The sequence below is a fragment of the Paramacrobiotus metropolitanus genome, unplaced genomic scaffold (genome assembly GCF_019649055.1).
Source record: "Paramacrobiotus metropolitanus isolate TYO unplaced genomic scaffold, Prichtersi_v1.0 Parri_scaffold0000061, whole genome shotgun sequence".
Taxonomy (NCBI): Eukaryota; Metazoa; Tardigrada; class Eutardigrada; order Parachela; family Macrobiotidae; genus Paramacrobiotus; species Paramacrobiotus metropolitanus.
Genome location: NW_026570281.1, coordinates 266764 through 278846, shown reverse-complemented (window position 1 = coordinate 278846; position 12083 = coordinate 266764). Strand labels below are relative to the sequence as shown.

Here is a 12083-nt window from a genome sequence, read left to right as displayed (position 1 = left end):
ACACTTCAATAATTATCCATTAATAAATAATGCTAACGCCTATCGGGCATCATCGACACTGCTACGTGCAGAATCGTAATAACTAATTAATAACATTATAATTAGTGTTAATTGCTCATCCAAACACATTCTGGTAGCGTAAACCAGAAAGTGCGCGTAGGGCGCATAAGTCTCTAACAGAACTTATAAGTTACCACGACGTGTTACAATGTCTAATTAAAATAATTAATTAATTACGGGTTCATTAGAATTAAAAATTTTGCGGATAAATTGCGTGCAGAGTATTGATCAATTCGCTGACCGGCTGGCGTTTATTAACTTGCAACTCGACCGTTAATTAACTGTTTTAAATTAATCGTTAATTACAGTATCTTTTTTAATTAATTTGAAGCACTGAATTCGATAGGCAATATATAGGCAGCAGTAAGGTGCAAACGGCAAAGAAAGTTGCAGACTAGAAAGAAAGCACACCGTAAAGCAAAATATCGCATGTTTTTGCGCTCCCAAAATTGCCCGCTCGATGCAGATATGTGATGCATCATTGCCGTGCAGTTATTTGATGTTTGTTAAGGTTCAAAGTTCGATTTTTTTAAGCGTGTGTCACAGATTTCCTTCGCTGAAATCTTCATGACTGAATTTTGAGCCTAACTAATATAGCACAATTGCTGCTATTTTTATTGCACAATACGCTATCAACGACGATAAGGCCGAACTAACCATAAAGTTCCATCTATGCCGACTATGCGTGCATAATGGCAATGCATGTCTATCGGTTAGTATCCTTGTGCTGCATAACCGATAACGTCTTGAGCATTACAGTAGTCCCACAATCTTTACAATACTAAGTACGTATTAAAGTGATAGTGTAAATGAATATCTATACAGCTGTATCGATTCCGATTGGATGGGCTGCGGCCAGCGTAGAACGTTGCAACCGCGTAATTCACTCTTCAAAAGAAAGTTTTGTACAGGTGTTGCCATAGCTGTTGCGGTGTTACACTTCTAGTGGTATGATAAACTTCTTCACTACTAACTCATGGTTATCAGCTTATCATCACTGTTTATGTACAAATGAATCCGGACAGAAGAACGGCAATAATGAAAAGCAGCCGGTGCTTTGCAGTGTTACAACTATGAACAGAAATGAGTCACACTGATACAGATTTGAGGTAATACAAAACCGAAGCAATAACTGCCCATAGTTTTAAAGCGTCCCGGCGTTAAGAGACTTTCTTTTTTTAAAAATTCATCTTAACTGGTTATAGCGGTCGGAAAGAAAATCAAGATCACCGTAACCAACAAGTACTGCTGCTTCTGGTCTTCTTGGATTCGACTGACGTTTGAGCAGCAATCGGAGGCCAGTTAATTAAGAGAATCTGGTCTCAGCCGCCGCAAGACGAAGGCATCGGTGGGATCCCACTCTTACAGAGATCGATGATCCACTGTGCTTCTTCCCGGCTGGGCTATTCGAAATTAAAATCGTAGGGCCGGAAAGCCGACTTGAAAGCAGCAGCGTTGGCTTCTTCTTCCGTCCTGCTGATCTGGCACTCGCGCCACTCCAGCCGCTCCGGGACGTTTAATATCGCCCGACCGGCTAACACATCCCTAACCAACACATGTCACTTTTGCAGTACACTGTATTTCAGTAACGCACCACAGATGCAGAGCCAGTCGCCACTGTTCACGTAATGCTGCTGAGGGAAAAATGATACTCACCGGCCAAACTGCAAGGGAAAGCCCTTCTTATCAATCTTGTACAGCAGCTTGCTGCCATCGTCAAACTCAGCGAAGAAGAACGTCTGGCCCGGCTTCATGATCTGCAATCAACATACTCTAACATACAGAATCATATTAAACTAATATTTTTTGGACGTGGTACAGGCGAACAACACACGGCATATCGTTGCAGTGGCCACACCAGTAACACAGCGATTCTCGATATGCAGAGCTGTTCTGGACAAAAACAGAAAAATTTCTGTCATTCTTGCATCACCTGTCTGAGGTCGGAGCGGGAGGGAATCTCCGTCAGCTTCAGCTGGTTCTCTTCGGCCCGCTGCAGGAAGAGCTCCTTGATCTTCTCGGGCTCCCGCCTGGGCACGGCTACCACTTGCAGCTGCATGTGCTTCGACTTATAGTTGCGCTCGAAGAAGACGGTGGACTTGTTCTGCTGCGCAAAGAAGCGCACGAGGGCCTTTTTGTAGCGCTCCAACTCGTCCACCGCGTCGTCATCCAGCTCCGGCGTGGAGCGGAGGTGGGTGATGGGCAAAATGAGAACGTGCTCGGCGTTGAGCCCGCCTTTTGCCAAAGCCACATACGTCTACCGTGACAGAAAGCATTTTAACAGTTTTAAAGCTAAGGAAGCAAGCACAATGCTCACGTGTAGACCGACACTGACAACCAGATGTTTCTCCACCTGTGGCGAACTGAGACAAAACCAACATGAAGACTCCTCTTCCTCTATAATACAAAACTTCTACTGTAGCATAACATTAATAAGCGATACTACCAGGCAGATGCGCTTACGTTGATCGTGTTGGCGGCGCTCGCGCTTGCCTCCCCCAAACCGGTCGCCGGCGTCATGCTTCCTCTTGCCTCCATGAGCCGGACCAGAAAGCACGTCGTAGAAGTACTGCCGACTGACCACGTCTTCCATTTTCTCCTTCTTAGTGGCCAACACCTTCCGCTCGTACGGACAGGGAGTGCTCTGTTCCGGTTGCCGCCGCAACTCGGCCATGGAGATCTTCGCCATTGGAATAACGTTGAAGGCGTACAGAAACTGCAACCATATCTGATTATTCAACGGCAAATATTATTTGATTGGAGGAAAAGACAGCAGCACACCTATGATAGACATGTAAGCAGGTAGTAACCATGCAGCAATGCAAAGCATTTATTTACAGCATGTTTTTTAAACAAATTATCGAAAACGTACCCGCTGATTTGCAGGCGCTGCGGCACTGGCCAGCCCGACGAAGCGCGTAACATGAACGGCGGACTCGGCGAGCACTTGGTGGTTGCGATAAGGCAGGCGTTCATAGAAGACCCCGGTCAGTCCGGCGAAATGGTAGCGCGGCTTGATGGCCTGTGCCAGCTGGGCAATTAAGCCCGATCCAATTTGTGCCGAGTCGACGCTCTATACGACATCAACAAATACTTACTAAAAACTGTAATTTCCCATTCTCCACGCAAACACAGCTAGAAGCGGACACTCCTTACCGTTTGCCCCGCCAGTTTTTCGACACCGGCGGGCCATTGCGAGGTGAGGAGGAGATCGACGCCGGGACAGGTGTTGCCGCCGGCCAGGGTGGCTACCTCTTCGACACTCTGCTGGTTGAAGGAAATGGCACTGGCGTCGCTGCTGCTGGGATCGGCGGCTTCCTTCCCGCTGAGGTAGGCCACCTTCAGGCCGCAACCGAAGGTGAAGATTCCGCGCTGTCCTGCCGCAAACCATTCAACCGCTCAAATCAAAACAACGGTCCAGTCGCGACCGGCAGCATGACTCACTCACCGAGATACGTCAGGTTGGGCGCCAAATCGCCCGCCTCCTGCTGCGCGTAGAAGCGCACGTGCTCAGCGAAAATCGGACCGAGAATATAGGTGGCAACGTTGACTGTAAGACAGGTAAGGGCTGTCTTCGCAAAGCGGACGGCAACAGTTGACGCTGCCTGGTCACACTTACTTTGCAAACTACACTGCTGCACCTGGCTCCATTCACTGTTGTCGTCGCCGAAGAAGTTGCCCACGCAGAAGACCGCCTGTCAACACACTCCCTTTCAGCACAGCTCCACAACGACAACAGCACTCACAAGAGTTGCAGTGGAGATATTCAGTCACAATTTCAGTGTGACTTAGCATAGTATACGCAGTACCTCAAACGGTCCGTTCTTCTTGTGCAGCGCGTTAATCTTGGAGAAGACCGTGGCGAACCGTCCCTCCACGTCGCCCACCACCAATCTGTGTAACAGCCATTTAGACATAATTTTTAGACGTTATATTGTTTCCACTAAACTTCCAACGCCACTCACAAGGACAGCACAGTAAAACAGACTGAACAGTACTGAAATGGCCAAAATAGAAAGCTCACTTCACTCACATTTTCACGTTTCCCGCCATGCTGGTCGCGGATTGATGTTCTCCTGTGTTCCGTCGATTAAGACTTCTACCAAATATTCAACCATCAATGTTACGATTACTACAGTATTTTAAAAAATTAATCAAGTACTTACTGTATTGTGTACTGCCAAATAAATTTTTTTCTCACCACACCACTGCAGTGACTGTTTACAGTGACGCGATTGCGAAAACAAGCTGCCAGCCGTGCCGAATTGAAGCTGCCTGGCGAAAATCTTTCGATTGGTCGGTTTATTTAATTTCTAAATAAACCGACCAATCGAAAGATTTTCGCCAGGCACTTCAATGCACGGCTATTCCACATAATCAATATATTAAAACTATAATACTCTATTGAAGGCCCTAATTTACGTGACTGGATGCCTGTGGGGGTTATCTAATGTAAAAATTAGCAATATGGCACCCGTCCTGTGACCATACTACGGACCTACGGTACATATAGAAGTATAGGTAATACAGGAAAAAATTCACGGATTCGATGGTTTTCTCAGTTTTCCACGCTAGGCAGACTTCGAATGACTTGTCGAATGGCACACTGCTTTCCCATTCTCAATTCTGGTTCATTAATATTCGTATCTTAATTCCGAAACCCAAAGTTCTGAACCGAGAATGTGCGAGTGTTGTCTGTACTCGTACTTATCTTATATCTAGTGACCAGTGTATTTTTTGCTGGCATAGTGGATTTAAGAAGTGGAGTTCGCCGTTGGAGTGTTATTAGTGTACTTACCTATGTATCAGTGGTGTTTAGCTTGGGTGGATGTGAAGGAGGATTCCGCGCGTAAGATTGTGAGCCTCATTGCAGACTGGAAACTTTTGCTGTTAAGTATCTGTATTTGTTGGTCGTTGCAGGGCACTGTTGGAAAATAGCTAGTATTGGATGGTATTAGAAGCTTGATCGGTTCGCTGACGCTGAAAAGGGCTGATGATCTGCATCTGAGCTCTGTCACTTTGCTTTGAGCCTTCGACTTATCAATAAGTCTCTGCCGAGGGGAAGCCACCGCGCTGCCGACTTTCCTTGTATCAAAATATCAAGTGGCGTGATCTCGTAGTCTGCCAGCCAGGGTTCGGAATAAGCATACATTTGTGGGCAGTGAACTGATTTGCGCCTGAGTGTAAGAAGATTGAGCCTAACTGGCGTGGCTGTTGCGAGATATTATCATAATATCGGCCACAGTCATTGGAATATCGTACCACCTGATCCATGATCTGATAGTTTTTGCAGCTTCGGGATCTACCATTTTATTTCCCTTCACCTGGACGTCGATCACAGCGTTCGCACCCCTGCCACCCCATAACTGTTGTTTTCGTCTGTCTGGTTGTAGCCCTCTCGTCGTTCACCGAACCACGTCTCCCGCTCTTGATCAAATATGGACAAGGCTGTGCGGCAGCTGTTCGCGGCCGATCCCGCGGATGAGACCTGCGGGAAGACAGAGCGCGGTGTGACGTATGTCAAGCAGCGTTCGGAAGCCCCTGGCTTCCCCAAGGGCTGGTACCGCGAAGAGATGGTCCGCTCGGGGGCGGGCGTGGTCAATCCGGGCCAGAAACTGGTCTACTACTACGCGCCCGACGGCACCAAGTTCCGCTCCAAAGCCGACCTGGCGCGCTTCTTCGGCACGCGCCTGGATCTCTCCAATCTCGACTTCAAGACGGGCAAGATGCTCAGCAACTACCCCTACACCTCCGGCAATGCCGCTGCGGCCGGGGGTGCTCCCGGGGCCGGTGGAGCGATGCGCAAGCCCCACGTCAACAGTGCCGCCCGCAGCGGCCCCCTCACGCGCAACGGCGCTGGAAGCAGTCTGGCGACGCTGCAGAAGCTGCTAGAGGCCCCGGTGCGCCAGTGCACTTGCATCTATAACCAGAAGGTCAAAGTGGTGGAAAGCGCCGGACAGAATGTCTGCCGTGAGGCTAGAGATCTTCCCAAGGCCATCACCACCCACCTCCCCAGAAACCTCAAGCCCAAGCCTTTGCAGGTACGGTAATAGCAGTAGCCTGATCCGCACGGTATTCGCTATGCGTACACTGGGCCTGCAGAGTGCAGATGGACTATACGTTCGCAGCCGAAGTACAGCAGCCAGTTTTGCGTGCGTATAGCCGTTTTATCCCACAGGCAAAAGCGCTATATTTGCATTTATCCTGTTTTATAAACCGAAAACTCGGCGAAAATTGACTACTTAACTTCCTTCTGAAGATATCAGATTAAATTTGACAGATAGAATTACGTTGTTGAACTGGATGGCCTGACTGGCGGAAGTGAAGTGACCCTCATTTAATTTTGGCTGGTGTTGGCAGGTGTTCTGGGCGAAACGCCTGGAGGACTACGAAGCCAGTGACATGGATCTGGATCTGAAGGGGACGCAGCAGCTGCCTAAAGGTTTTAAAGGTGTGTGTTGTAACTTGCAATGCACCTGTTGTTTCGGAACGTGTGAGGTTTGAGGCCACCGTTATTGCTACATTTTTAAGGCTCGCAAGAACTTTACTCCTGGTCGTGCTAAATGTGCCACTGTACCGCAGCTTCTTATTCAGATTTTCTGCGAATCCGTGAAAGTGAAAACCGTATTGTTGAGAGACAGGTGCACGCAATAATCAGCCCATGGAATTTCTATGTGTTTTGGACTGAAAGAGATATTATTCGAAGAGAGCCGCTCACTGATTGTTTTGTTTGGTTTGCAGCGGCGACCAGCATCATCCGCGACTCGACTGCTATCGCCAGCTTGGCGGCGGCCATCTACAACGCCAGCAACCAGGGCTACATGGGCTCCGACAACTGCAGCGTCTTGGGCCAGTCAGCGCCCGCGGAAAAGATGCGCTCCCATCCCGACGTCCACGTCAATCCCTACCAGCCTTTGACCGTGGTAAGGCATTCATTAACTGACTGATCACTCAGAAATATTTCCTTTTGCTGAGTGTGCATCTGCTGCATGTTTGCAAACGGCAGGCGCCGATGACGACTTCGTTTGTTCGTTACATTTTTGCGTTACATTTTTGGAGCAGTTTATATAACCATCAGTACACTTACAGGTGTAGTTCACTTACAAGTGGAAGTAAAATGATAAGATTCGTTATTGTCGTCGTTAGGCCATGAAGGTCACTCCGCAGCTGATCGAGGAGCAGGAACTGCAAGTGCAGCGTCTGCGCCAAGACCTCAGCGCTCTCATGGCCAAGCAGCACAAAGAGCGCGCCTGCTGAAGCGGAAATCCCGCCTGACCGGTTGTTCTTGTACTGAATCTTCTGCTGCAACGCCCCTCCTTCGCCTTTTCCTTTTCTTCACTACTAAATTGCTGATCCAAACTAACTGGTTGGTTAAGTACTCACTGGGCGTCGCATGGTGCTGCCAGTCCGTTATGTGCTTCTGCCGCCCAAAATAATTGGATGGGATCTGGTGCAGCGCCTTCTACGTTGGGGACACTTTAACATTGATTTCAGCCAACTTTTTTGTACCTTACCTCGCGCGTGCCGCTGCTCAGTGCAGCACTGTGCTAACGCTGCATGCTTCTCTTCGTTTTGGTGGTCCTCTTTACAGTATACTATCCTGTCTTTTTATCAGGCTTCCTTCGATAAACGGTGTGCGGTTGTTTTGTTTAAGATTGCACAATAACGCCGAACTAACATTTACTTATAATTCATGTGCTTACGCTGTTATTTCTGTGCGTTTTTTGCTACTGTTTTCGCTTTAAGTCCCAAGTCTCCTGTAAAATTAAAAAGCCATCTGATTGTGCAGCCTCAGCCAGTTAGTATCTAATAATTTTGGATACTACGAACTTTGATCAGCGTTAATCTTTGACAACTTCGCTGTTATCGGAGACGCGAGCGACAATGTGTTGCAAGGTGTTTGACAAACTGATTGTTGAGCATTATTGTTACTCGTCCTCCTATCGAAAACATATCGCCATTTTTATCAGGCTAAATGTAATGATTACTTGCATGTAGTTGATAAATAATGTAAAAGCAAGATTAATCATTTAACCTGTGAAGTTGTGAACAACCGGCGGCTCCTTATTGGTTAGCATGTTGTAGTGCAGCGGCCGAGCGCCGGCCCATCCCACACGATCTGCCGGCGACAGCGTGTCCGCCCTGGCATGTCAACTCTGCAGTCACGCATGCACTGTCAGATTTGTTTCACAGATCCCACGGCAAAAAACGTTTGCATTTATGGCTACATAATAAATTAAGTAATTTAAGTGACAATAAAACGTTAAAACTTATTTAAAGTTAGCTTTCCATTTGGGCAATACGTACGCAAGTGCTAAATGATTCTGATTCTTGCTTCGGATGAATCTGCTGTGATCTTAGATTGTTATTTTGTCTGATGAGTTGCGAGCGCTCGTTTTTATATGCTACTGAAATGGACTGTTTTTGCGTGTGACACGTTCTTGATGCAAATACGTAAGCTCACTTTGAGGAAGTTTGTTTGGGAAAGCGGACACCATACGAATATAGGTGAGTCAAGTTGGACCGGTTTCCCATCAGTCGCGATTCGTAACGCTGCTTCTTGCAGCACAGTCTGGTACATACCATAAGTCATTTGGGTACAGTATGCACTGGCAGATGTCGGTGTTGATATGGCTGTATTCGCAGGTCCTGTCGGTGGTCGATCTCGTTGTCTATCCTCGGTAGCATTCGTTGGCTTGTGGCAATCAGGGCAGCGTTAGTAGTGCGCTGATTGGGATTTTCCAGTCAGAATCCGATCCTGGACTCCCGATACCTCCTGTCAGCAGCGGCCCCCCTGACTGCAAGGCGGCCCCCCAGAGGCAGCGGTAGCAGCATGTCGCAGCCGAGTCGCTTCGGCTCGACGATGAAATCCTACATTATGCCTGAATCACAGCCGATCGAGTCCCTCTCTTCTAACGCCTCGACATCCTCGGGAGAAGGGGAGCCTTGGGAGACGGAACCCCCCTTGACCGCCGCCCAGGCCCGTCTGAAATCACGGGAGCTGTTGGTGAAGGAGCGTATGCGGGCGCGCTTAAAAGAGTACAGCGACCAGCGGCCCTTTTACTTGTTCGTGACCACCTGGAACGTCAACGGCCAGCTGCCGCCCCGAGAGGCCGACGCCCTGGACGCCTGGCTGCGGCCACCCCCGGACTGCCCCCAGCCCCCTCACTTTTACATCATCGGCTTCCAGGAGCTGGACCTAGACAAGCGCGCCTACGTTCTGGAGACATCGCTGAAGGAGCAGGAGTGGAGGCGGGCGGTGACTGCCTCCTTGAAGCGGATGGGGGATTACCGGTTGCTGCGACTCGTACGGCTGGTGGGCATCATGCTGCTGGTGTACGTGCTGGAGCCACTGGCACAGCACGTCAGCAACGTCTCCGCGGCCTTCATCGGCACCGGCATCATGGGCTGGATGGGCAACAAGGGCGGGGTGGGAGTGCGGCTGGACTTCCACACCAGCGAGCTCTGTTTTGTCACCGCCCATTTCGCCGCCCACACTGAGGAGGTGGAGCGCCGCAACGAGGACTACCGCGCTGTGTCCAGCAAGATGTTGTTCACGCACATGGATCTGCAGGCGCAAAACGCCGGTGACTGGATTCCCAAGCGCATTAAGGAGCACGACCTGGTGCTTTGGCTAGGAGACTTCAACTACCGCATCGCCGCACTGCCCCACGCCGACGTGGTGGCTCACATCGACCAGCAGCGCATCGTTGATCTGCACGAGCACGACCAACTGCGCCAGCAGATGGAGCAAAAGCGCGTCTTCCAGGGCTTCCGCGAGGGTGCCATTCACTTCCGACCCACCTACAAATACGATGTGGGCTCCGACCAGTGGGACTCCAGCGAGAAAAGCCGCATCCCCTCTTGGTGCGATCGTGTGTTGTGGCAGGCTCGCGATGACGCTTGTGTGCAACAGCGTGTGTACGACAGCCGGCCTCAGCTACGCATCAGCGACCACAAGCCGGTGGTGGCGCTATTCGAAGTGGGCGTGCGCGTGGTGGAGCGGGCGCGGGAGAAGCGTGTCCTTGAGGATGTTCTCAAGATTATCGACCGCGAGGAGAACCTCCTGCTTCCAGCTGCCACAGTACAGCCCTTCGATTTCCAGCTGGGCGATGTGACCTTTCTCCAGCTGGTGAAGCGCTCAGTCACAATCCACAACACCGGCCAGGTGCCCCTGGTCTTCGCTTTCACGCCGCCACCTGCCCGCCAAAGCAGTCGCAAGGTCTGCAAGGACTGGATCAACATCGCGCCGCGCACCGGCAAGATCTCACCCGGTGAGACGACCGACGTGGAACTGGAAATCGAGGTCAATCGCAAAACGGTGCAGCAACTGACCACGGGTGCTGACCAGATTGACGACATCTTGGTGCTGAAGCTGCAAGGTGGACGAGACTTTTTTATCTGCGTCCAGGGCCGCTACGTGCCCTCCTGCTTTGGCACCTCGCTGCAACAACTAGCCCAGTCTGACCATCCCATGCGTGCCGTCGCACCACCCACCGTGGAGCTTCTCATCAGCTTCGATCAAGAGTCCGACGCCCACTCCGCGGCCACGCCGCCTGACCACTTTCCTCCGCCGGCCGGTATTCCCGTGGAGATATGGCGCATGTTGGTGCACCTTCACGTATCGGCTACAGAGATAGCCGATTTGTTCCTTCAACCGGGTCTGTCGCATGAGATGGAGCAGATCCGCGACCACTTGGACGCGCGGCTGCCTTTGCCGCTCCCGGGCAGCGGCCACTCGGTGGCGGAGGCTCTGCTTCTCTTCCTCGACGTCCTCCCGGAGCCTCTGGTCCCTTTCAGTCAGTACCACAGGTGTTTGTCCGTGGGCGCCCGCTGGGATAGCTCTCGCGCGGTATTACAGGAGTTCCCACTGGTTCACCGGGAGACTTTCAAAGCGCTGATGGTGCTGCTGCGGGAGCTGCACAAACATTGGCAGCGCCATCCTAACGGCAACACCGGCACGCTGGAAGTCATCGCCGACATGATACTGAAGCCGGCGCCCGACGGTGGCAAGCCCCCCGCTCCCATGGTCGAGACGGGCCGTGCCACTAGCAACGCGCCCGTGCAGGCCAAACAGGCTGCCTCCCGGCAGAAGGTGGCTTTCCTGCAACAGTTCCTGCGTAACCGGATGGACGACGAGCCTGTTCTTCCACGTTCCCTGAGCGTGCCGATTCCGCCGCCCCCGGTGCCGCCTGCCGATAGTTTTGAGTCTTGGTCCATATTTTGATCCTCTTCCATCCAAGGATCAGCTAGGCATTTTCGCTGTGAATTTAGATGTGCGTTCCTTTTTGGTCCGGGTGGTATTGTTTGTATTAGATGACTTATTCAGGTATTTATTCTGTAGGTGACGGCAACTGCAGAGTGCAGACAAAGTATTCGGTGCAGAGTCAGTAATTTGTCGATTTGCATGCTGCGCTGTTGTGTTTTTTGACACTTTACATTTTTACTGATAGTTTAGTGCTTTATAATTTTTGGCTTCTGTATGGCAGCGGTGCGATTAAACTGAAAAAATTGCCACGCGCGGCCAGCGATTAAGCCGACATTCCTTTGATCTCTCCTCGTAAACAGTTGCCCGCCATAGTAAATAAGCTGCCGCGGCCACTCCAGGCAAGTGGTCTAAAGTGAAACGACATTCTGTTATTCAGTTGTTTTTACCGGTGCACTTTTCCCGACAAATCAATGCTGGCATATCAGCTGATTCCACGCAGACGTAGCTTCTGCCTGAGAAGCGTTTAGCCAAAAGGGTGTGTCATGATTCATCGGAGCGTCTCAGCGTACTGAATAAGTTAGGACATGGTAAAATCATTTGTGCTGTAAGTCTTACAGAGTTACAGTGTAACGTGGTAAGGAAATAGTTTGGCAAAAAGCAATCATCAATTATCTTGAAGAACGTAAGGGGCCGAAATGCGTCATTGACCATTAGATCCCAGTGCGCAATTAATTAAGTACTAAATTACCGTATGTTCAATTAATTCACATTACACAAGTCATCCTATTTATTTAGCAAACGGACAGGCGAATAC

General features: G+C 50.2%; 3 protein-coding genes across 6 annotated transcripts; 2 read left to right on the top strand and 1 right to left on the bottom strand.

The window, feature by feature from the left end:
• Positions 1-1040: 1040 nt before the first annotated feature.
• On the bottom strand, positions 1041-4258 carry LOC129593333 (CWF19-like protein 1). Of its 2 annotated transcripts, XM_055489589.1 has the most exons (12): positions 4227-4258; positions 4094-4159; positions 3870-3954; positions 3680-3755; positions 3509-3610; positions 3217-3437; positions 2933-3133; positions 2524-2776; positions 2378-2457; positions 1994-2317; positions 1717-1817; positions 1041-1605 (listed from the first exon to the last, which is right to left on the bottom strand). In XM_055489589.1, exons 2-12 carry the CDS (start codon positions 4111-4113, stop codon positions 1464-1466), a joined length of 1605 nt encoding a protein of 534 aa, XP_055345564.1. In that variant the 5' UTR covers positions 4114-4159; positions 4227-4258; the 3' UTR covers positions 1041-1463. The 2 variants fall into 2 exon arrangements, with proteins under 2 accessions (XP_055345564.1, XP_055345563.1); XM_055489588.1 differs by lacking the exons at positions 4094-4159; positions 4227-4258 and having other exon boundaries at positions 3870-3977.
• Positions 4259-4596: 338 nt separating this feature from the next.
• On the top strand, positions 4597-7844 carry LOC129593299 (methyl-CpG-binding domain protein 3-like). 3 transcript variants are annotated; one of them, XM_055489541.1, is made up of 6 exons: positions 4597-4917; positions 4981-5243; positions 5354-6101; positions 6421-6511; positions 6802-6983; positions 7207-7844. In XM_055489541.1, exons 3-6 carry the CDS (start codon positions 5499-5501, stop codon positions 7315-7317), a joined length of 987 nt encoding a protein of 328 aa, XP_055345516.1. In that variant the 5' UTR covers positions 4597-4917; positions 4981-5243; positions 5354-5498; the 3' UTR covers positions 7318-7844. The 3 variants fall into 3 exon arrangements, with proteins under 3 accessions (XP_055345516.1, XP_055345517.1, XP_055345515.1); XM_055489542.1 differs by having other exon boundaries at positions 4597-4909; positions 4981-6101; XM_055489540.1 differs by having other exon boundaries at positions 4981-6101.
• A 385-nt stretch (positions 7845-8229) lies between these two features.
• Positions 8230-11575, top strand: LOC129593283 (inositol polyphosphate 5-phosphatase OCRL-like). Its single transcript, XM_055489512.1, has 2 exons — positions 8230-8568; positions 8707-11575. Exon 2 carries the CDS (start codon positions 8894-8896, stop codon positions 11285-11287), a length of 2394 nt encoding a protein of 797 aa, XP_055345487.1. The 5' UTR covers positions 8230-8568; positions 8707-8893; the 3' UTR covers positions 11288-11575.
• The last annotated feature ends 508 nt before the right edge of the window (positions 11576-12083 follow it).